The 25,270-nt window shown below is 43.5% G+C and overlaps 1 protein-coding gene across 1 annotated transcript in view; it reads left to right on the top strand.

Moving 5' to 3' along the window:
• Ccdc175 (coiled-coil domain containing 175) overlaps window positions 1-25,270 on the top strand; it is a 79,580-nt gene that overhangs the window by 49,186 nt on the left and 5,124 nt on the right. The window contains 10 exon segments of the mRNA XM_076922040.1: window positions 669-740; window positions 1,954-2,089; window positions 2,723-2,854; window positions 10,100-10,198; window positions 10,200-10,239; window positions 14,146-14,225; window positions 16,384-16,536; window positions 19,727-19,829; window positions 22,269-22,312; window positions 23,347-23,530. Of these exon segments, the coding sequence (XP_076778155.1) occupies window positions 669-740; window positions 1,954-2,089; window positions 2,723-2,854; window positions 10,100-10,198; window positions 10,200-10,239; window positions 14,146-14,225; window positions 16,384-16,536; window positions 19,727-19,829; window positions 22,269-22,312; window positions 23,347-23,530 (1,043 nt within the window).

Below are 25,270 nucleotides of genomic sequence, written 5' to 3' on the forward strand. Positions count from 1 at the left end.
TGGATGATGCTCTGCCCTTCAGGATTCCATGTTATCTTTACCTTATTTTAAGTTGGTTCAGATTATTTGTGGAACATGTTATGTATGTAAGTGAACAAACTCATTAAAGGGAGGTGAAATTGTGAACAAACTTAGAGATCTAGCATAGGCTATTAGATCATTTCAAATAGACAGGAAACACAGACACGGTTGTTTCTGGTTGATTTAATTGCATCTTGATTATTTTCATTCGTATTTCTGGTCTTCAAAAATGTATGTAACAAACAACATTTTACCTTTATGTTTCATTTATGAGTATTTCTGTCTTTGAAAAGACACAAAGGAACATTTAACTAAGTGTCAGGGTTCTGACTCTCTATGCCCTTTGAAAATGACCTTTCCTTGGTACAATCTCACCTCCACTCTTGCTACCCACATTCCTCCCTTCTCGTCATTAGCCTCACAGAACCTGTCTGCAGTTGCTTTCCTAGACTCTCTCCTTCCATTCCTGGATATTAAACCAAGGCTTGTAGGAGCAGTTCAAATGCCCTTCTGTAAGATGGCCACTAAAACTTTTAGTTGTTTTGCAATTAGCCATACTCACTTTAAGAAATACATTAAGACTTTCTTACGTATTTGAAAAGTATAAATATAAAATCCAATATATATGTAATTTTTTTTGTTTTCAGAGCAACGCAAGAAGTATATCGAAAACAAATAAAAATCATGACTGAAAACCGGGAAAGAGAAATGCAGAGATGGTAGTGTGTGTGTGTGTGTGTGTGTGTGTGTGTGTGTGTGTGTGTTTGTATCAATAGTATATGTTACAAATAATTTCAATAGAATTACTATTCTAAGTTAAAATATATAAATTCACTCTGATCTAGATGTGTTCATTAGATTGTTTTGGGGTTATGGGTTTTTTGTTGTTGTTTTGTTTTTTGTTTTTTCACTGAAAAAGAAACAAATAATAAACCCAGAGTTTTCCATCTCAATTGAGGGAAATCACCAAAGATTAAGATTGCCATTGTTGGCACAGTGTTTGCTGTCCTTCCAGACTTCTGTGCCAATTCATAGTAAGGGTGATCTGAGGAGCAATAGTTAAGATCACAGAAGTTCACGTGGACCACTCTGCCTCAGTGGTCCTAACTGCTGTAAAGCTGGCAGTGATGGTGGCTCCCTCCTTAGAAATTTGTTCTGGTTGTCAGAGACAATCCATCAAAAGTATGTAGATCGATGTACCCAGTAAGCACTAACTAGTCCTTAGATATATTTTATTAGTACTGTTGTTATTAATGTTGTAATTTATAAAACTGTACATTTCTACCATTCTCCAAAGATAACAGCTGTGGTAGAGAGAAAAGTTTGAGAATCTAAAACCCATTAGCACTTTGGATAATTCCACAATTGCCTCTGCCTCTGCCTCCTGCCTCCTGCCTCCTGCCTCCTGCCTCCTGCCTCCTGCCTCCTGCCCCCTGCCCCCTGCCCCCTGCCCCCTGCCCCCTGCCCCCTGCCCCCTGCCCCCTGCCCCCTGCCTCTGCCCCTCCCCCTTCTCCCTCCCCCTTCTCCCTTCCCCTTCTTCCTCCCCCTTCTCCCTCCCCCTTCTCCCTCCCCCTCCCCCTCCCCTTCCCCCTTCCCCCTTTCCCTCTCCCTTCTCCTCCTCCTCCTCCTCCTCCTCCTCCTCCTCCTTCTTTCTCCACCCTCCCTGGAGCCTGCCTCATTTCCATCCTCAAGGAAGAGGAGAGCAGCCCAGTGTGGTTTCTGCAGTGTGCTAATGGAGCATCCACACCCAGACCGTGCTTACGTCAGTGTGGAGGCAGCCAGTGCTCTGCCTCTGACTCAGTTAGCATCTACAGTGTACTTGGATGATGACCCGAGACACTGTAAGACTGTGGTTTGCTAGTTTGGCTTTGTGTTTTGGGAGACAGCTGTGCCGCTATAATTAACATCATTCTGTTACGTCCCTATCTCTAGTGTCATCAATCAGTGGAGAATACTCTGTTCAAGGAAAAGACATGCGCGTTGGCTGCTTAAGATAAAGATGTCCTTAAAAAAAATTATAACTGAAATTGAGATTGCAGAAGAAAAGAGACTTCAGTTACTCCAAGAGGTAAGGGAACCCAGTGTTTAGATGAGTCGCATCCACTTCTAGACTTAAATAAGCCTTATTTTACTAAAGGATATGCTCTTTTCTCCTGATTTGATGGTTAGAGTGAATTATTCTTTTTCTTTCTTTAGAGATCTATCCATTTGGTGTGTGTTAACTAGAGACGTTTAAATCTTTTTTATTTTATTACATTTATTTATCTATGTGCGTATAATAGGCACATGCTGAAGTGAAGGGCAGAGGACAACTTCAAGGCATTGGTTTTCTCCACCCACCCACCCCCACCCCCCCGCCATAGGAGTCCCAGAAATAAAACTCAAGTCACCAGGCTTGGGGGCGAGAGTGTCTACCCGTGAAACCATCTAGCTGGTCCTAGAGAGATTCAACAAATGAAGCACTGGTGCTCTTTAGGGTGTGTCTTTGAGGCATGGAAGCAGGTGCTTGCTTTTCCCCAGGCATCTTTTATCACTCCTACATGTACCCTTTGGATACAATTGGGTGGGCAACCAAAGTGCTGAAGGAAAAAGGTCACCCTCCTCAGTGCCTGCTGAGACAATCCACAGCTTATCAGGCCATTCAAAACTGTAAGCCTAACCACGACACAAACGATAATGGATCCCATATCCCTCCAACTAGACAAAGCGTAGACAGAAGGAGATCAATCGTTTTGTGCATGAAATCGAGAAAATTGAGAAGCAGCTAGTGAACGAGGAGAAGGAATATGTCAAAAAAGAAAAAAAGTTGATTGAAGAACTAAGCATATATGAGGTAAGCGTTGGTTTGTGTGTGTGGATGCTTTTGGAAGATTCTGTGAGGGAAGGAGAGTGACATTGTGTGTGACCATGATCTTGTAAACCTAAAAGAAACCTTCTGGTATGAGCCAGGGCAAGATCACAGTCCATTTCGCATGTTTCTTCTTTTTCTGAAGAAGAAACAGAAATAGGATACATTGTTTTCAGAGTTAAAAGCAAAACAAATGCCACCCACATGCACTTCAAAGTTTCCCAAGCAACAGCTAATAAATACTGCTAGGAAGGGTAGAGTTGTTTAGGAAGCCGGTGGTAGCTGTAAATCCATAAATCAGGGAGCATGTCCAGGAGTAGATCTCAGAATCCCTCAAGAATTTTCAAAAGCCAACCCAGGGTAAAACAAGAGATATTAAAGCAAGTGGAGGCATCGGGCATTGAGCACATCCAACCTTCCAGACCCGGACTCTATAGACTGACCAAACACACGCCTGAGGCTGCCTCCCCAACCCACACCACCCATTCAAGCAAGGGCATGTGCCTTGGGGAAACAGCCAAGGAGACTGAGATCCAGGGTAGAAGCAAAATCAGGGGTTTTCATAGCTTGGGTCAGAAGTAGGCGCATCTATGATTCCTCCAAACTGCAGTGTACCTGCTTTCTAACTGTTGGTGACAAACTGCAGTGTGCCTGCTTTCTAACTGTTGGTGACAAACTGCAGTGTGCCTGCTTTCTAACTGTTGGTGAAGCTCTACACACTACGCTGGTGTTTGTTTTGCTTTTAATTTACAATGTGTTGGATATCGTATTATTTATTTTTCTATTGCTGTGATAAAATACCACAACTGTGGTAACTTATAAAAGGAAAGTTTAATTAGCTCTCAGTTCCCAAGGGGAAAGAGTCCATTCCGGCAGAAGGTATGGCAACCAGTGAGAGTCCTGAGTGCAGAAGCAGGGAGTTGAGAGGCAACCTCTCAGCCGCAGGCAGATCGCAGAACGAACAAACAGAAAGTGGGACAAGGCTGAGATCTCAAAGGCTGCCCCAGTGATATACTTCCTGCAGAAGGCCATTCCTAAACCTCCCAATTCACACCACACACTGGGGACCAAGGACTCAGATGTCCAAGATTCTGGGGGACATTTCTTATTCAAACTACCACAGATATATTAATTAGCTTTCCTTTGCTGTGATGGATATATACGAGAAGGACTCAAAAGAAAGAAATATTTAAAAAAAAATCCCTCATGGTTTCAGAAGTTCAAGTCCATGGCTCATTCCATTGTTATAAGCTTATGATGAGACAGAATAACATGGCCGCAGAGCCTGCGTAGAACAAAGTTGAATACTTCCTCATGGCCAGAATGCAAAAAGGGCAGGGAGAGGCCAGGGGAGACACCAGTGAAGGGCACATTCACCCATCACCTGCTCCCTCCAGCTAGACCCCATCTGTTCATTTCACCTCCCCACTCCTCTCTAACCCCTCCCCTCCCCCCATCCCCAGTAATATAGCCTTGCCCACTGGGGAAGCAAGCCTTCAACACTAAAGATGTGTGTGACAATTCCTATCCAAACACAACACTTGCTAACATGGAAAGATGACTAGTGTTACTCAGGGGCAGTCACGGTGATTACAACTCAAAGTGACCACAGTCATATCGAGCTGACGCCCTACTCAATGCTTTACTGAAATTGATGGGCTTCACAGAGGAGTCCTGGCTATGTCAAAGAGAGTCTCACAGTACCAAGGAAATAGAGAGCCCTCAAAGGTCAGCATAAACTTTCCCTGTTGTCTGAACTGACTTCCCCTTGACCCCACCCTTCCACCTTGCCCATTCTAAACACACCCAGTTCTTTCCAACATGAAGACTGAAAATTGAGCAGATACATCGTCCAAACAAAATGTCCCGAGAAAAACAATCAAAAGAGAGAGACAAATGGGATTTTTAAAAACGCGATCAAATATTTCTTTATGAATTTAAAATGTGATTTAATATAATAGATGCAAAGACAGGTTGTCAATATGGAAAAATACAAGAGCTCAGAGAAGAGATGTCAGAAATGATGGCCACAAAACAGCTTGCAGTGAGATAGAAACAGGCAGAGCTCAGGAAACAGAGAAGCCAAAGAAAGCAGATCTGAAAAACAAACGGAGAAGATGCAGAGTGGAGAGCATCCTCCATTCGACTGGGGCATGCCCAAGTGACATCCTTCCATTGGTTGCAGCATCCCCGAGTACCTTGGCATTCTTCTGGGATGCTGAAAAACACACTGAATACTCCAGAGAGGTGCCTAGAGAAATGGCTCAGTGGTTAAGAGAATGCACTGCTGCTGCAAAGGACTGGAGTTCAATTCCCAGCACTCACATCAGGTGGCTCATGACTGACTGTACTCCAGCTTCAGGAGATTTAATACCCCCGGCCTCCATGGATGACAGCACTCATGTACACCTCCCCAGACAGAGACACACACACTCATATTCACAATTAAAAATAATCAAATTAGTATTTAAAAAAAAAAACACAGAGAGGGGAGACCAGACACAACACGTTGAAAAGAACAGGTAGCACACTGGGCATCTAAGTAATATGCACTACAGAGAAAAATCAAGGAGGGACATGGGACAGGCTGGAAATGCAGTATCACCGAGTGTTGTAAGTAATTTAGAGAATAATCCAGCTTTAATGGGGCCAAGGATGTCCGCAGTTGTCTGCAGACACAGGACATGTAGACCCAGAGGTCCTATGGCAGGATGGTCCTATGTGAAGAGTAAGTATTGGGTGTTGCTAAGTAAATGACCCAGCATTCTAAGAGTGGCAGAGTCATCTCCGAAAAGCAGAGGCTGAGAATGCATCAGGATTGCCAAGGTTTATTAAAGTAATTTCTGTGAAAGCCCTGAGCAGCAGAAGCTGTTTAGCCATTACACAATTTGACAATGTTTCAGTGGGAGGTGGGAGGGACTCTAAATAAATTAACCAATAGGAGAGGGTTCCTGAGCTGAACCCGCTATACTCTTGAGCTGTGCCCAAGTACAGTCATTGCCTGAGAATTGGTCCCTGCAGGAGCAGGATAATAGCAAGACAGCTGATGGAACCCCCGGAGGGGAGGGGCCAGCCATTGGAGGCTCGGCTGACCACTTCTCATTACATGGCAGCTCACTCCCGTGGGTGATGATCCCCAAGTCTGCCACACATTTACAGACTTGTAAGTTTTTCTTTTGTTCTCCCTGGCTTAGAAGCCACGGGAACATTCTAAAATGAGCTGGCTTTTATTTAAGTAAGATCACACAAATTGCCCCATTGAAAAGAATTCAGTAAAACAAAGTTAGATTCAGGAAATTAACCAGAAGATTTCTACAACAACCTAAGTGAAAAACAAAGTTTCACATGGACCAGATCAAAAAAATACCCAAAGGTACTGAGTAGAGCGTAGCACCCCAGGGTGTACTTTCTGGGGGTTAAACCCAGGACTTCCATACACTAAACACAAACTGACAGACACCTCTTTACTACAACACTGTTTGCCACCATGCTTGAAGGAAGAATAGGAACAGCCCTTACAACATCCCAAAGATGAGGGAAAGGTACCCTATTCAATATGGTGGGCAACTTCATTCAGTGGAAGGAGGCAGCTTAAACCAGGAAGAAATAGAAAATTTCTATGGATAAAAAACAACTGTTGTGTTGAAAAAATAATTAACTAATGTTAAAAATTAATTGTAAACAGTCCTTGTGCTTGCACTTGAATTGCAGCCTGTGTTCCATGTCAAATCTCTGTCTCTACACACTAATTCACAAAAGCCAAGGACTGACGGCAGCCCGGGTGCCATTATTATGATAATCACCATCCTCCTCCGTATGCCCAGACACAATGTAAATCTGTTTCTGCCTCTGGTTCATGCCACAAGGATCCCCAGGTAGAAATGAAACAATCTAAGGTTCTGATCTACGAACCATAAAGTACCCTCTATGGGACCATTTCTCTCTCCTGAAGTGAGCTCGCCAAACTCAGGGGACTCAACGTCAAGATCCTTTAGGCTCAACGGTAAGTTCTGTTGTCACTGAGATCTCTGATGCATACCTCCTAAGGCAAACAGACTTACATATTAGTCTGGTTCATAAAATACAGTTCCAAAGACCTGGGAAGCGCTATCTGTCTTCTAGACAATAATGTGCTGGCTTTTCCATGGTGTTGAGAGCCCTGCTGTAGTTTACCTATCAGAGTATTTCATAAGTTCTGTACATCTTTGGGTCCCACAAACTCGGAAGGATCTTCTGAGAAACAGAGAGCCACCATAAACTTGCTTAGTATAGAGTTTGATCTTCCGAAGCTATGCAGACCGCTCACAGTCTGTTGAGGCTCTCAACTTTCCACCCACTTCTAGAACCTGAAGTTTGCAGAGCAAACAAAAAAAAATTACATACAGACAGTGAGTGGCTGAAAATGAGACCAACCAAGACTCTCGGGATAAGCTTCAGCCCACAATCAGGGACAGTCCTCTGCCTTCCAAGGCTCCAATTTCAGAAGATGGAGACCCTCAGGAGACGTTAGAGGTCATCATTGCTGAGCTGAATAAGCACTTGGCTCAGGAGTCAGAGATGCTTCAGAAAAACCTAGAAGAAGATTCAGTCCTCACTGGCTGTCCCTTACCAACACCCTGATCCCACAGACAAAGCAACAACTTCCTTGGTTTGTGCTGCACCTGGGGCCCACAGCCATTCCAAACACAAAACAAGCGCATGGTTTCTTGCAACGATTCCCTATGCAGACCACGGAGGTGACTGAATGCACTCACGTGTGTGCCTGTTGCCCTTTTACAGAAGAGGCAGTAGAGATAATACAAAATTGAGTTTCTTACCCTGCTTGGTGCTAAGGCCTGGAGATATTCATTTCTGCTTCCTTGTTATGATATCTTCTAAATTGTAAAAACATACACATGTTTATTTTTCTGGACTTTTTTTTTTCAAAAACATTCTAATGGTGATTTGTGTGGAAACACATAAGCTATGAGCGAGATGCTGTATCAAAGAGATAGAGAAACAAGATGTACATGAAAGACTTAATCACCCTTTCTCCTCTGTATTGAAAACTAAATGTTTCTAAACTGTTAGCTAACTGATGTTAGCTAAACTGGGTTTCTTGCCCCCATTAGCCTGAAAAAGTGGGATATCCAAAGTATTATCTTGCAATGTTGCTTTATAATAAGGATGCTTTAACTGGGCTCTGTGAGAATCACCAGTGGAGAACCTGAGTAGAGGGCATGTCCCCTTCAGTGACCTGCAAGCTGTGTGCTTATTATCACTTTAACATAGGTCAGTGAGAAACGCAGCTCAGTGTGTCCAAAGAAGACACTGGTGGCTGTTTCTGCATTGATGAAAGGCCTAGTGTCTAACTTTTTATGTTTCTGGCAAGCACCCTTGCAGGTGTGACCTTCGCCTCTTCTTGAGACCAAGAAGTGCTCGAGGGAGGGTTGATGCATTCCAGGGTAATTTTATTGTGCAGTTAATCAATAAAAAGTAAACTTGAGACTGCAAATCACATTTCTGAAGTAGCCTGGGGTAAATGACATTGTGCCTCCTAAAAAAATGTCCCAACAAACAAACAAATGAAACTATACACTTGAGAGAGAAGTTAATCCTTTAGAACAATCAAGAGTGGGCAAGAGGAAAGTTCTGTGAATTGGTATTGATGTGAAAGTGTTTATGTGGTGTTTTGAATAGGAATGACCCCCATGGGCTCATAGATTTGGGAGTGGCAGTAATTAGGAGGTGTGGCCTAGTTTGAGTAGGTGTGGCTTTGTTGGAGGAAGCATGTCACTGGGTTGGGCTTTGAGGTTCAGATGCTCAAGCCAGGCCCAATGTGTCTCTTGCTGCTGCTTGTCGATCTGGATGTAGAACTCTCAGCTCCTGCAGGCCACCACGCTTCTTGCCATTAATGAGAATATACTGAACCTCTGCTCCTGTAAGCCCGCTCTAATTAAATGCTTTCTTTTATAAGAGTTGTCATGGTCATGCTGTGTCTTCACAGCAATAGAACAGGGACTAAGACCATTTATGTGTCCTTTCAATGGAAGCAAAGTAGACTTTCATTTCTCATTCCTGGTTCAGGTCATGGTAAGAGCACAGGACTGACAGGAGATCATTTGGCACAAAGCTGACATGAAAGTTCAAATGATGGCTTCCGTACTTCTCTGTATCCAGCCAGGAGAAGGATGAAAGGGCCATTTCAGTTGAGGGCAGGGGCTAAAAGGGGCACCCACAGCTTTCGTTTATAGACGCACCCACATTCAAGGGAAGCCATACTCCAGAGAGAAGCCAGGTGCCCAGTTATAACCCAGAATTCGAGTCACTGAAGGAAGAGAGAATAGATATTATCAGCTGACAATTTCTGCTTTAGTGACCACTTATAAACCTACTCTGATTTTCTAAAAGAAATGATTATTCCATTTGGAACTGAATAAAACATGAGTTTGATGAATATTTTAATTATGTTTCTATTGCTTTGATAAAACACTGACCATGAACAGCCTGTCCAGGAAAGGGTTTGTTTAGCTCGCATATCTCAGGTCATATATAGTCCACTGAGGGAGGCCAAGGCAGGAACTCAATGCAAGAACCTGGAGGCTGTAGTGATGCACTGCTCACTGGCTTGCCCAGCCTGCTTTCTTATATAAAGCATTCTCCCCTGCCCAGGGATGACACCTCCCACCATCAATCAATCATCAAGCAAACACCCCACAGGTGTGCCCACAGGCCAATCAGGTCGGGACATGTTTTCAGTTGAGGTTCTCTCTTCCCAAATGACTCCAGCCTGTGTGAAGTAGACCAACACCAGCCAGCACAGCTAAGTAAACACACCTTCATGCTTTCCTCCAAGTATCTTTGTCTGTTCCGCATGTTATATTTGGTTGTTTCTTCATTCGTCCACATTTTGTGGAAGATGCATGCTCTATTTCATGGCCCTTTTTCATGGATGATGGTGAGCCAAAGGCATCTTTTCTCAAGCATGTTTTGGCTGTATAAATAGGACTGGAAACCCAGCAGCAGAGATTTAGAACTGACAGCCTCATTGTAGATTGAACGACAGATTCCCAGGGTGAGTGAATGAGGTAGCACTCACTTATTAAATACAAAAGTGTGCGCCAGGTACCTCTCTCAGCTGCCCCAATGGAAGACAGAGCCCCCCACCCCACTTTGGAGAATGTCCCCTTTGCTCTAAACTGTGTTACCAGTCCAAATCATTTTCTTCAATCCGCTTTACTTTCTTTGAAGGATCTAATCATAAAGGAAACACGAATTAACAAAGTGAAGGAGGAGGAACTAGGTGACACCCTCCCTCAGCTTGAAGTAGCAGAAGAGGAATTCAGAGAAAAAAAACAAGACACTCAGGTCCCTCCACAGTGACATTTCAGGTAATGTTTCAAATGTTTCTTCTCCCTCCTCCTTTCCTTCTCTTCCCGTCCCCCTTTCCATCCTCCCATCTCCTTTCTTCCCCCAAAGTACATAGGCCTCTCCCCCAACCCACTAACCTATGCCTAAGGCAGAGATAAAGAAGCCTCATCACATAGGAACTTTCAGAAGATGTGAATCCTGTCTGTAAGTATGTATCTTTTGCATTCCATTACACAGCACAACATGTGCACATATAATTAATTGTGTGTGTATTCAAATTTAAAAAATCCTACCCAAAAATTATTTGTGGTCACCTAGCCCTGCACCTAAGGTCCAGAATGTTTGGCTTTTGCCTTCATTCAGGAAGTGGAGGGCCATCGTCCAGAAGCTCTGCACAGGTCTTTGAGCAGGTGCCACTTAAAGATGCCATGTCTTCCAGATGATGAAAGGACTGTGGGACTCAGAAGGCCAGGACCCAGAGTAAAGAAAAGGATCAGAATGGGACCAATAAAAGAACAATGTCTGAGGACAGGAGAGTGAGCGAGATAACCATAAAGATTGGATTAATACAGCCCGAATCAGTAAGATAAACTGCAAACCAGAGACATATTTAAAAATGAATAGTGATTATTTCCAAGAAGGTAAAATTTCAAGATTATCTACATATAATAGCAAGAGCCTGGGCAGGAGTCCGTCTGCTATTTCTGAGTTGTCTTTCCATTTCTTGTCAGATTTTCATCTGATTAACTCAGGTAGGCTCGCACTTGATGCTCTTACCTAGTTCATGGGTACTCCATTCTCCCAGGTCTTTCCACCTCTCTTCTCAGTACAAAGAAGAGGGTGAAGGCAACACTGTCAGAATTAAATAAGCAGCAGTTTCTACATTCTGACTCTCTTACAGAGGAAAGAGGGGGGATGGGAGGCAGCAGCAAGGAAGAAGGAAATGAAGAGTGCAAGAGTGCAAGACTTGCACAGGCGCACAAGTGCTCAGTGCCTGGCAAGACCGCCCACCAAGACAAGATAGACTGCACAGGCACAGGTCTCACACAGGGCAGGGAGTAGGTGAAACTCATGCATCCATCTTAGCTGTGCCCTGAGACTTGACACAAATGTTGTGTAAAAGCATGCTTGCAAAGTTGTAGCTCCACAAGAAGTGAGGCACCAGCGAGGAAGATCTCTCTAACCGGCTGACGGTTCACTTATCTGATACTAAGTCTCAGCAGGCTTTGGGAAGGAATGACTGCTAGAGGAGATAAAGGAAACGGGGCTATGAACAGAAGAACCCACGGGAAAGGACATCATAGAGGTCTTAAAGTTCTCTCCCTGGAATGTAGATTGCAGGCATGGCTATAGCTCTTGGCTGAGAAATACAGCGATAGAAAAGTTAACTAATACAGCAGTCAGGACTCCAGGGCAAGCCTTCCTCTGAGTTGTAGCTGAGTAACTACTTTCCCTTGATGCTGGCAAAGAAATGGACCAGGGTGTTTCAAACTGGAGCACCCAATACGCCTGAGGGCAGAAGACAGTGCTGTGGCAGGGTCCCTTGCCCTGCCTGGCTGGCTTGAGGGGTGCTGCTTGCTGTTGTGCCAATTTTATAACAACAACAACAATAATAATAATAACCAATTTCCATAAAAGTCATCAGAAAGATACTAAGTAATAAAAACAGTAGTAAGGGGCTTTTATCTTTATCAAGTATGGCTAGAAATAACACACGGCAGTGACTGGAACGCTTCACCTGAAATTGTCCTTTGAAAAGATTTACTAGAGAGAGTCTTTGAGGTCCCATGGATCTGTGTCTTGCTTCAACAGTGTTTGGACAGAATAGACCCGGGAACTCCCACTTTATTAGCTTCCAGCTGCCTTACAAGTCTCTCCAGTCACATACTCCGGGACCATCTCTTCGCCGCCTTTGGCTCCTAGGACCAGCCAGCACCGTCTTCTGTATCAGCCATGACCTCTCAGATTCATCAGAATTATTCCACCGAAGTGGAAGCTGCCGTGAACTGCCTGGTCAACTTGCACCTGCGGGCCTCCTACACCTACCTCTTTCTGGGCTTCTAGTTTGATCAGGATGACATGGCTTTAAAGGGTATAGGCCACTTCTTCCGTGATTTGGCCGAGAAGCTCGAGGGCGCGTCTTCTTCAACTTCTCCTCAAGTTGCAGATGACTGTGGGGGCCGTGCACTCTTCCAGGAGGGCATGGAAGCTGCCTTGGCCCTGGAGAAGAACCTGAACCAGGCCCTCTTGGATCTGCATGCCCTGGGATCCTTGGATCTGCCCACACAGACCCTCATCTCTGTGACTTCTTGAAAAGCCACTTCCTGGATGAGGAGGTGAAGCTCATCCATTCACCTGACCAACCTCCGTAGGCTGGCAGGGCCACGATCAGCGATCAGCGCAGACTGGGGTGCCCCAGGCATCTCTGGGCGAGTACCTCTTTGAGCAGCTCACTCTCAAGCACGACTAGGGGGCCTCTGCGCCTTCCAAGGGCCCCCCTTCTGCTCTGCACCAGCCCGCCTCAGGACCTACACCTGAATGAACCTCTTAGGCCACTAAGCAGCTTTGTAGCCGCCCTGGAGCCTCTCCCAAGTCTTAGACCAAGTAAAAATAAAGCTTTCTGAAACAGGAGGGAGGGAGAGAGGGAGGGAGGGAGAGAGAGACAGAGACAGAGAGAGAGAGAGAGAGAGAGAGAGAGAGAGAGAGAGAGAGAGAGAGAGAGAGAGAGAGAGAGATTTACTCAGGGCTGGAAAGCTGTCTCAGTGGTTAAGAACACAGATTACCCTTGAAAAGGATCCAGTTTCGAATCTCAGCACCCATGTCAGGTGACTCACAACTGCCTGTAAATCCAGCTCCAGAAGAACTGAAACCCTCTTCTGGCCTCATACACAGTTATACACATACACAAAATTAAAAATTAAAAAATACTTTAAAAAAGATTGACTTCCCCACACTGCTTAATACCATCCAGAGGGAGACCATTTGATTCTTCCACTGAGGAAAACTAATGATTCAGAACTCATGGCCAGTGCTGCCAATGGCTAACACCTTCCTCTAAAGTACCTGGGAAATAGTAGAGCATATTTTACAATTGTGTTGTAAACCTTGGTGTAAATTCTCAATATTGACACAAAAATATTGTGCCAATGGACTCACTAGCAACTAATCCTTACATTCTTGTCTGAATGGTAAAAATTTGTTGAACCAAATCCACAACTTTAAAAGGAGGTTAAATAAACTCTATATCTAGATAGGGGTGGATAATTTGTAGCAGGAGTAAATATGTTAAAAATTCCCTATGTCATGCTAAGAAAAACAGAAAATGCATGAAAACAGCCACAGCCTTATTAACATATAATCTAAGAAAACTGAACTAAGTGGGAGGCACAACAAAGGGACACTTCTTAAAAAGAGGTCGGGAATGGGGAGATGGCTCAGTGGTTAAGAGCACTTGGTACACAGTCCTGAGGACCAGGGTTCAGATCACAGCACCTGTGAAATAAGCCAGGCATCCCTCAAACGCCACAAGTTATCTCCTGACCTTCCCATACCTTTGCGTGCGCACAAGCATGCATCCTCCCTCTGTCTCACGCATACATAACTAAAACAAAGAAACAGACAGATAAAGTGGTTGCTTCTGAAGAACCAGACGCAGGGGTGGACAGATGCACAGGGAAACAGCTAGCTGCCTTCTGTTGTGGTAACAGTTACCACAGTGTGACTGTTAAAACTAAGCCTGCTGTACATTAAGGTTTTTTGAACTAACTTTGTGGACAGTTATCTTCTCTCTCTCTCTCTCTCTCTCTCTCTCTCTCTCTCTCTCTCTCTCTCTCTCTCTCTCTCTCCCTTCCCTTCCCTTCCCTTCCCTTCCCTTCCCTTCCCTTCCCTTCCTTCCCTTCCTCCCTCCCCCTCTTCCCCTTAAATAGCAAAGAAGCAGGAGGAGAGATTACTGAGCAACTACATTTTCCGCTACAGAAAGGACATCATCAGATGTACAGACAACACGGTAAAGACTCCCTGTGGCTCACTTGTCTTGGTTTTCTGCTTTGTGCAATTTACAGTATCAGTGTTGGGTTTAGATTCCAGTCCTTGCCTGGGCTACTCGAGTGCTGTACCGCTGGAACTATATCCTCAGGCCTTGGTTTTCTCAGAGTTTTCCTGTGTAGTCAATCCTCAACCTAAACTCATGCATCTCCTGCCCTAGCCTCCAGCGTGCTGGAATAAAAGGATGCTCCCACCCAGAGCCCCCAGATCTGTCTTCCGTTTTTAAATTGAAACATTAGTGCCTACAATTAGCACCATTTACTCAGTTTTCATGAAATCAGCTGTTTTTAAAGTTATTCTAATGATAGTAGTGTTTAAAATTGTAGTCAATATATGCATGAAGACAGAGAGGAAAGGGGTGTGGTTGTTCACTACTGTGATATATACCTAAGAAACCCAACTTAATGAAGGAACGGTTTGATCTCAGAGGTCTGTGATTATCTGGCTTCTTCTGTTTCTGTGCTGAAAGCACAGAGGAAGGAGCATGACTGAGGAAAGCATTTTATATCAGGGCCTCTGGAAGGCAAAGAAAGGTTATGGGAAGAAGGGACTGGGACCAAGCCACACCAGTCAATAGCACATCCCCAGAAATCCATGTCCTCCAACCGGGCCTCACTTTCCACAGTCCCACCACCTCCCAGGACTCTGGACAAAGCTGGAATCCATCCGTGCACTGCATTTGCTCACTGAGCGTCTTCATGACCCAGTCATGTCTGCGATGCCCTCCGACACACTCTGACGTGAGCCTTACACATTTTATGGGTATTATAGCTACCAATTCCATCAGATTAACAACCAAGATTAAGAAGGTGGAGCCTATGGAACCAAATCAGGTATAATGGTAGAAAAAGTATTGAGCAATGAGGAGAACTAAACACTCTCATTTATAGGATGGGGATTGGGTCATGCAGGGAGAGACTGAGGGAGAGCGAACAAAGCAGGAACCAGTAAAGAATATTTCAAAACTATGTAATCAGCTTCATTACAAACTTTTTATGTGGAGTTGGTTACTTGAACATGGAATTATCCTGTTCCTTGATGTATCCAGATATCAAATATGATTTTTGATATGCTGTGGGTATGAAGAAATATGAAAAAGAACATTACAAGGAAGTGTAATACACACACCAGCGAACGCATGCGCACACACATACATACATGCATACACACATGCACACATGCACACATGCACACACACAACATACATACCCGTACACGCATATGCACACATGCACACATGCACACATGCACACATGCACACATGCACACATGCACACATGCACACATGCACACACACAACATACATACCCGTACACGCATATGCACACATGCACACACACACATGCACACACGTATGCACTCAAGCACACAATGTACATTCCTCTTTCTTAATAAGATGCTCGTGCTGAGGATGATACAATGAATGATGACCACGAGGTTGCTTTGTATCAGTACAATAATTAAGAACTCCATAGAGAACTCAGTAAGAAAAATTATTAAATAAATGATTCAGAACCAGGGTTAGTGAAAAGGATCAGTTGAAAGAGTGAAAATCAGTTGAAGGAGTTGAAATGTGCTGCCCAGGCTCTGAGCTCGACCCTGCACAGACCATCCTGGTGGCCTTCAGCTGGGAGGTGGAGACGGGAACATTAGGGGTCCAGGTCATCCTCCGCTACATAGTGACTCCTGAGGCCAGGCTGCACTACTTGACACCGTATCACAAAAGCAAGTAAACAATAGCTAAATACATGACTAAATAAATTCCCACAGAGGAAAGATTTTCTCCTCCTGGGAACATTAAGTTTTCTTTTAAAGTCTCAGTGAATCCCTTCACCCCCTCCCCATGTGTGAGGCATTCAAGGATCAAAGCACAGTCCATCTTGTGAAGTTCTGTTAGTGTCTAGGATGTGTTACTTAAGGTCCGTGCAGGACCTTACCAGATTCCACACCTAAGTTTCCAGTAAGCAACCTTTGGGGGTTTCTGCGGGAGTGATGCAGTGGCCAGCAGATGGCTCCAGAAGGAACGCAGAGCCAGGCTCTGGCTGTGGGCTGGGCACCCTGATGCTGTTGCTCTGCTCTTTGAACCCTAGGAGATAACTGTGGCTTTTATGTTTGAGCAGGATACTATGAAGCGAGAAATAAAACATTTACGACTCCTTGAAAGTAAAAAAACACAGAAACATTTTGAAATTATAAGGAACTTAGAAAATGAAATCTATGTAAACGACCAAAAGACGTCCCTTCTCATCCAGGAAAATAACAAATTAAGAGAAGTAAGTCCAAGGGAACTTCATGTTTACTAATGGTTGTGATTGATCATGGGGGCCCACAGTGTGCATGTGAGAAAGGAGGAGAATAGCTCTTGCAATAGCTTTAGAATGTCCAGTCTTTCATATCCCTCCAGACGCCTGCACAGCTCTCCCTACAAGAGTACCACCAACTTCTAACACTAGAGATCAGCTTGGTCCAGATCAAACATTGTCCACGAAGAATGATGCTGTCTGTATACATGCTTTCGTTCAACTTCATGGCTCCGAGGTCCATCTTCATGCAGTGTTAGTTATGACCCTTTATTCTGTGCAGTAGTCCGCCACATGACTATAGCACTTATTTAGACAGTGATATTGGTTGGGTTTTGGAGAATTTCTTTTGGCTATAAATAATCAACCCTGTTCCTAAGCCCATTCAAGTATAATTGTTTTGATAGACAGATATATTTCTGTTGAGTATAGATCCTATATATCTGGACCTGCAAATTCAATAGATGTTAATTACATTGAGTAAGAGTAAGACCATTGCGAAAATTTTTTGGTCAAATTATATAAGCTTTATTTATTTATTTATTTATTTATTTATTTATTTATTTATTGTCAGTTAGGGTTCTCTCTCCCTAGAGCAGGGTTTTAGAAATAGCATCAAACACATGAGAAGGTAGGGTTTATATGGTTTTCTGTCAGACAGGGCTATCTTCATAAAGCAATGCTTTCAAAGAGTTGAGGGATTTCCAGAGGAATTTTGGTCACATAAGAATGTAACTGAAAACATTCTAAAATTATTTGGCAGAACGTTTTATCTTATCAGGGTATGTTCAAGGTGGGAATCAAACTCCATAAGGTGGGAAGCATGCCAAATTCCAGAAACAGGTTAAAGCAAGCCAACTGGAATTTAGCAGAATACAGAAATGAACTTATTCTGACCCTAGAATAAAATGGCTTCCATCTCTGAGGTGGAATCAGGCTAGTCACTCACAGGGTGAGCATCTTCTGCACCAGTGCAGAGGGCCAGGCTTACAAAGTACACTAAATGCCCCTTCCACAAGCAGGGTATGAGAACTCTGACAGTCACAACCTCACCTGCATTAATGCCACATTAAGGAATGAAAACACAGACTTCTTCTTGGATTGGTTTGACCAAGAACAAGCCCAAATTTGAATTCTCTACTGTTTTTCCCAATGTCTTCCATCTGTCTGTAGCCTGTCTCTAGCCTGTCTAGTGTGTGTGTGTGTGTGTGTGTGTGTGTGTGTGTGTGTGTGTGTGCTTTGTCCCTGTTGCCTGTCTGATCGGTGGCTGTGCCCATCCCTAACAAAAAGCTTACTCTATATTGAACAGCACAGAAAACACAGTATGGAAAAGAGATGAAGAATTCTTTACAGAAATCTTCAAGAGAATTTTACAAGAGAAGAAATTGCTTTGTTGACCCCAGCTGGCCCAGAATAGCAGTCAAAACCTCAAACAGATGTCATCAGCTTATACTCACATGTCACTTCTGATATTTATGCGATATCTGTTTAGCTTATAGCTATTTTAACCTGTTAGCGATTTTAGAAAACGATTACCACAATACACACATACACACAAATATTATTCTAGGTCAAGGGCATGGAAAAGTACATAACTTAAGATTAAAAGCTATGAATCTACTCTAGGCTGTAAAAGGCTGACTGTGTGGAAAGTCCAAGGCACAATAAAGTTGTTCATATTACTCTTCTAAAAGCAGGTTAAACTTAAACAGGCTGAGTGCCCAGTAGGACAGCAGAGTAAGAATCTAGTTTTAAATGGTCTCAAGGCATGTTATTAATGTGGTGGCAAGGCCTGCAAAAAAGTTAGTGTCCTTGGCATCTGGAGATACTTTCAGAAAATGCATTACTGCACTCATCCATCTACATCTCTTGACAAAGAAATACCTAGTCATGTCCTGTTGGGCACTCGGATATCCTCATTTGTAAAATTTGTGTCCAAGCTTTCTTTGTCTGGTTAAAAAATTAAGTTGTCTGTACCATAAACTCCACAGCAAATGTTTGTTCATTTAACACCTAAAGTTACAACCTCAATTTATGAACATTAACATTAGGGGTTATACCTCAAAAGAGTAAGTCTTCCCTGTTTATACTTAAGATGTACTCATCTTAATATTTTAGAAGGATGTGTTCAATAATTAAATCCATACTGACTTTAATGATAGAAACTGTTGAATCCAACAGTGTTTATTAAAACATAATTTGTATATTTCATAATCCATGGCTAGACAGTATAATATTCCCTTGTTTGAAAGATGTGTGTTAGAGTCTGTCACTCATTGGATACACTGTCCTTAGTGTCTCACAGGGTGAATGTTGTAAACTGAGAGATGAAAGAAAATGTATTTTTAATGACTTCCCTTCACCTGTAAAAACCTCAAAGTTAAGGCCAGCATCAGTGTACTAAGAGTTGTAAGACTTAGTTTCATTCAATGCTCATAATAATTTCAAAAGTCAGATAATATACTATGTACCTTTTATAGATGAGAAAAGACTCTGGTTTTGTTTGTTTCAGACATTGTTAATAACTACAGGGGAAAAAAAAATCTTTCAGGAGAGCCTGATATGAGAAGTAGCCTAGCCACGGACTCCCACGATGCCATGAAGGAAACCCCTTAACCTCTCTGTGTGGTTTATTTCTGTCTGTTAAACGTCAGGGGTTATCCCAGCAATCTCACATGCCTTGTTTGGAAGGGCTAAAACAGCAGTATAAGAGCTGAGAGTTTTCAGAAGGATGCATGGACACTGCAGAGCTTTGGCTGCTTCTGTAACCCTCATCCATGCAACACATCCGGCTGCCAGCCTTTGAAGTGTCCCATTCGCCTCTTCTCATAGAGAGACAGTATCTAACCTTTACTAAAGGATGGGAAGTTCTGCTGCTACATTTTTACACAAGGAACACTTTTCTTGTGGCTATAAAGCCTTCGGGCAGATCTTTTAACCTCTAACTGTGTCAAGTCATATTCAAAACACCGTGTTCATTTATGTGGCTGCTGAAATAGTAAGAAAGCAGGACCCTTTTCTCCTCTCTTGAATGGATATAGTCACAGTAGAACGGTCAGCGGCATCATGAAGCATCGTTGCACAGTGATGAATGACTGCACAGACATTTCTCTAACTCCCACAGAGCGCAGGCCCTGAGCAGCCATGTCTCTTTCCTTTCCAGTTTCTTGCCTACCTGAAGAAACAAACCCAAGAATATGCGTCAAAGCAAGTGGTAACCGTACAGAACTCAGGTGACCTCTCTTGGCAACTGATACTTCAGCACTGTAAGTAATGTGTCACTCTTCCCATACAATTTTGTTCTTGTTCAAATCAGTGTCATTAACTTGCATATAATCTATCTTAAATTAAGGTCAATGGATTTTGAGAACATACATTGGCGGCCACTGCCACCACAGCTAAGTGTGGAACAACTTCACGGTGGCAGCTACCCACAGTTTAAGTCTGAAATGCCCTTCACAGGCTCCTGTTTTGAGTTTGTGGTCCTACTTGGAGGGTTGTAGGACCTTTGGGAGGTGAGACCCCGGATGAGGCCAGGGCTGTATAGGTTGTAACTATCCCTGACTCTATCTCTGCTTCCTGAGCTGCCTCTCCACCACACAGTCTCATCACCACAGACAGCTGCTCCATGGCATCACGGCAAACCAAGAGCCACTGAAGCTGTAGGTTTACACTGCCCTCTTCCTTAAGTTCCTTTTGTCAGGTATTTACCGCCACCTGCCCCTTTCCAGTTGATCTTACATCCCTCCTCAGTCTCTGGAATCCCCCTAGATGACTCCTAACACTAATAATTAAACAAAAAGAAATGACGCAGTATGTAAACTCCTCCTCCTGGCTTCTTTGACCCTACAAAACGGATTTTTATGACTCCTTCATGAATCTGGGGGTGGGTGCTTACACCTATAATCCCAGCACTTAGAAGGCCGAAACGGAGTTTGGCGTGAGTTAAAACACCAGTCTGGATTACAAAGTAGTTCTATGTCAGACTGGACTAGAGTTGTAACCTGTCTGACAGCAGCATCAAACACATACACACATACACACACACACACACACACACACACACACACACACACACACACACAAGCTTCACCTCTTTCTTATGCCCCAGGCTGCCTCCCCTCTGGTGCAGTGCAGAGGTATGGGCTCCACACACATCATCTGCTCAGTAGCCAAACAAGGACATTTGCCTTGTTCTTCGTGTATCAGAAGTAAAGAAACTAGGGACATTCATCTGGAAGCATTTTTCTGGATTTTTAAAAATGATCTCTTAGACATTTCTTAGAACTGGGATGGCTGGGCTGCATGGTTAGTGTCCGAGTCCCTTTTAAGAAACTGCTAGTTTGCCATCGCTGTTCAAATTTCTCATCCAGCTAGTGATGTGGAAGAGACCCTGCTGCTCTAAATCCTCACCAACACTGGAAAAACTGAACACACTAAAAGCATTAAAGCATTAACATTCAGCCATTTGCATAAGTGTAGGATGGAACGGTATTATGGTTTTGGTCTGCCTTTCCCTGCCATGACCATCAGTTCATGTGGTTCTCAACTGTCTGAAAATCATTCTTTTTGAACCGTCTTGAACCAGTGAAGTATTTTGGTATAATATCTCAAAGTGGGGCTGGATAGATGGTTCAGTAGCTATGAGCATTTGCCGCTCTTTCAGAGGACTGGAGGTAAGTTTCTAGCACCCATGTCAGGAAGTTTGAAGCTGCCTATAACTCCAGCTGTAAGAGATCTGATACCTTCTCTTGACTTCCTTGGGTGTCTGTACATACATGTGACTTTTGCTTATACATACATACACACATACATAAAAATTATATATATATATATACATACATACATATATATGTATATATATATAGAGAGAGAGAGAGAGACAGAGAGACAGAGAGACAGAGACAGAGACAGAGACAGAGACAGAGACAGAGAGATATCCCAACAAATATCACAAAGTTAGCAGCTTAGGGCAAAGAGCTTTCTTGGCTCGTGAATTGATGATGTGATCAGACCTTGGATACAGCCTGCCTATTCCATGGAACATTCAGCATCTGAGAGCTTAGACCCTCCAAACACCCACCTGTTCCTACGTCTGAAGTTGATGTGGCTCTCAGATGTGCCTCGGGGAAACTGTTGGCCAGAACACAGCCTCATGGACTCCATGCATGGTCTCCTCATGGGCTCTAAGGAAAGCATCCCAAGAAACAGAGTGGAAGCTCATGGTATCAACATGACCTAGCCTTAGAAGTCAGAGTATTACTCCCACATGATTCTCAGGTTAAAGTAGCTGTTCTACAAGGAGGGGATGCTGTTGGTACCAGGAAGCAAGAGGCCTGAGAAAGCAGGTGCAGTATGGAGCCGCTTTTGGAATTTGTAATCTGCACTCGAGTTTCTTACTCATTGTCTTGTGCATTTAGTTCTCTTATCATTGAGCTAAAGTCTTCATGTGCTCTGGGATTTAGTTCTCTTTCTATCTGAGGTTTGACTTAGGGTCTTTAGATTAATGTTTTGCCATAAGGTCAAGATGAAATATAATTTCTTCTCTCTCTTCCTCCCTCCCTGCCACGTGTGTGTGTGTGTGTGTGTGTGTGTGTGTGTGTGTGTGATTCTGGAAGTAGAAACTCTTAGAAAAAATAATGTAAAACTTTTAATTATTAAAATACCAATATTGTTTTAGTAATTACTGTATTTGCGTATTTCAGCACAGTATTCAGATCTACTGGCAGAATTTCAGATCGTAATTAAGGTGAGGGTTCGTTCTGCGTTGTTTTGTATATCATGTCCCCAAAAGAATTCATCTACCATTTAAAAGTGTGTGAGTGAGTGTGTGTGTGAGTGAGTGTGTGTGTGAGTGCGTGAGTGAGTGTGTGTGTGTGTGGGTGTGAGTGTGTGTGTGAGTGAGTGTGTGTGTGAGTGAGTGTGTGTGAGTGTGTGTGTGAGTGAGTGTGTGTGAGTGTGTGTGTGTGAGTGAGTGTGTGTGAGTGTGTGTGTGAGAGTGAGTGTGTGTGTGAGTGAGTGTGTGTGAGTGAGTGTGTGTGTGAGTGCATGAGTGAGTGTGTGTGTGGGTGTGTGTGTGAGTGTGTGTGTGAGTGAGTGTGTGTGAGTGTGTGTGTGAGTGTGTGTGTGAGTGTGTGAGTGTGTGTGTGTGTGAGTGTGTGTGTGAGTGTGTGTGAGTGTGTATGAGTGTGTGAGTGTGTGTGAGTGTGTGTGTGTGAGTAAGTGTGTGTGAGTGTGTGTGAGTGTGTGAGTGAGTGTGTGTGTGTGTGCATGTGCATGTAACTGGTATGTACTCATGTACATATGGACAGAGTTGTTAAATGCTGAAGGATGAAGGGCAGTGCTCCCATTACATCCATTGTGCCAAACATTACCATGAGATCTTAATCCTTTCAGAAACTGTCTTCTTAAAGTCACTCTCAGTGTCACAGGCAGGCAGTTCCTCCCTCGACCCTTCTCTGCTTCTTCCTCTTCCCTCTCTTACCTTTCCTTTTTTGTCTTTGCAAGCTCACATACAACACATCCGGTTTTCAGGCTGTGCTGTGAGCTCTAGGCTCACTCTATTTTACCAGCTGTTCAGCCCCTCCATCCCTTCTTCACTGTAGGTAGGAGAGGAATCAGGCAGTTCCCTCTGAATCCTGCCTTTTCATAGCCCTACAAGTTACTTTGTGTGACTAGTAACAATTTTTTATAAGTAACATTATTTCTGGAAACAATCTACTCAGAATGTTACTCATTTCGCTATATTTTATATCTGCACACCCCAAATGCTGTCCCTTTAAGGAACTGGTGGACACTGGAGAAGACACTTTGAAAGAAATTAAGTCTCTGATATGGAAGCTACAGTACAGGGATGAGAAGATTGAGTCCATCAGCTCCTGGCTGCTTGAGGGAATCGGAAGGCTGCGTCGTCTGATGGAAGAGGAGTCGCCGTCTAGCGGAAGTAAAGAGGACCTTCAGAAGCCGGGTAAGGTAGCACTTCCAGTGCCTTGTAGTAGCTAGTAACATCAAAATAAGGGGTCCTCAGGGACTGGTCATCAGAGGAAGGAGAAGGACAGTGCTCTCTGGTGCTGGGCCGTCCACCCTTCTCACTTTGGGTCGAGTTTGTCAGAACAGCTCGTCAAGTCTTCCTTTCACTTGAGAACATTTCAAGAGAACTAAATTTTCTTCATGATTAAAAAAAGAAACTAGATAATTTGTTTCTGATATGGGATCTTAACGTGGAGTCTAGTGTGGGGGTAACTCAGAATCTTCCTGCCCGACTCCCTGAGTGCTGGGTTTACAGGGGTGGGCCACCACACCTGATTCAGAAACATTCTTTGTTGGAAAAAAAACATTTAAATCCTGCATTTGGGGGCTTGAGAGATGGCTCTGTGGTTTTAAAGCACTTGTTGTTGCTACAAGAGGACCTGGGTTCGATTCCTAGGGTCCAAATAATGGCTTATAACAATCCTAACTCCCGGTCCAGTCCCAGGCATTTATTGGCTCTTCTGACCTGCTTGGTGTAAGTACATGCAGGCAGAATATTCATATATATTGAAGTAAATACATTTAAAAGTAATAAACTCCTTAAATTCTTAAACAGAAAAACCACTAAATATCATTTCACCTCTTCTTCCTAAGCTTAATTTGGAATTAAAAACAGCAATCGCCTTCTCTGAAAAACAACTCTCTCTGAGTGTTTCTGAGACGTGGATGGCTAGTGTACCCTCTGTGTCACACTCTCAACCCCTGTGGCTGTGTCACATTAGACCCTTCCCAAACTCTGTCCAAGATAGGGATGCCGTGAGAAACGAAGGGAACCCTTTCTGACTAGATAACAGCCTAGAACACCCAGGGAAAGAGCTACCTGAGCAGAAGGGACAGTAGGAAACATCTAGAAGGAGGAGGAACAGACTGAAGAAGACAGAGGGAGTGGTGGAAGGAAAGCAGCACCGCCCAGCAAGGGTATAGTTCTGTGAGGTCATTTGGGTTGAATGGTTACCATTGGTCGTGTGTAAAGGTTGTAGGAAGAGAAATGGGATAGAAGTAAAGTGGACCAAAGTACCAGGGCCAGAACGCATCCCAGTATGGGGTGTGATCTGTATTCTGAGGCTTCCTGGGCAAGGAACAGTGTTTCAGCAGCCAGTGAGGGGTCTTGTGAGTCAACCCTGGCTTCTGCTGAAAGCTACTTATATACAGTCCTAGGGAAGCCTGATGAAACTCCCTGATCACATGTCAGTGGTTCCCGACTACCCGCCCGCTCATTGCAGTTCCCTGACCAGGAACAACCACTGTAACTAAGGCAGAATCCAAGAGGTCACTCATTTGCAAGTGCCACGCAGCTCACAAGGGTTCATTTGTCTCCTGGCTACATCATGGCACTTGTTCAGCTGTAATCAAAAGCTTGCATGTTAAAACTTGTCTATAATGTGGGTTCTAGACCCTGGGTTTCTATTCCTTGGATCATAGATAGTGAAACAACTAATGGTCTCCAAAAATCAACTCTCACTTAGGAAGCAAATATTAAGAATTCTATTTATATTTGATGTGGTCATCCTTTAAAATGTGTGCTTTTGACGGTGCTTAACATTGTAACCCTATCAATATGTAAATATATAAACATATCAATATATCAATAGCTAATAGAGGCTTATGGTTCAAGGTAGTGGGTAACATAAGCTGGAGATCACTGGCCTTCCTATCCTGTGGTAAAAATGTCTTTCTA

Source organism: Arvicanthis niloticus, chromosome 23, assembly GCF_011762505.2.
Source record: "Arvicanthis niloticus isolate mArvNil1 chromosome 23, mArvNil1.pat.X, whole genome shotgun sequence".
Taxonomy (NCBI): domain Eukaryota; kingdom Metazoa; phylum Chordata; class Mammalia; order Rodentia; family Muridae; genus Arvicanthis; species Arvicanthis niloticus.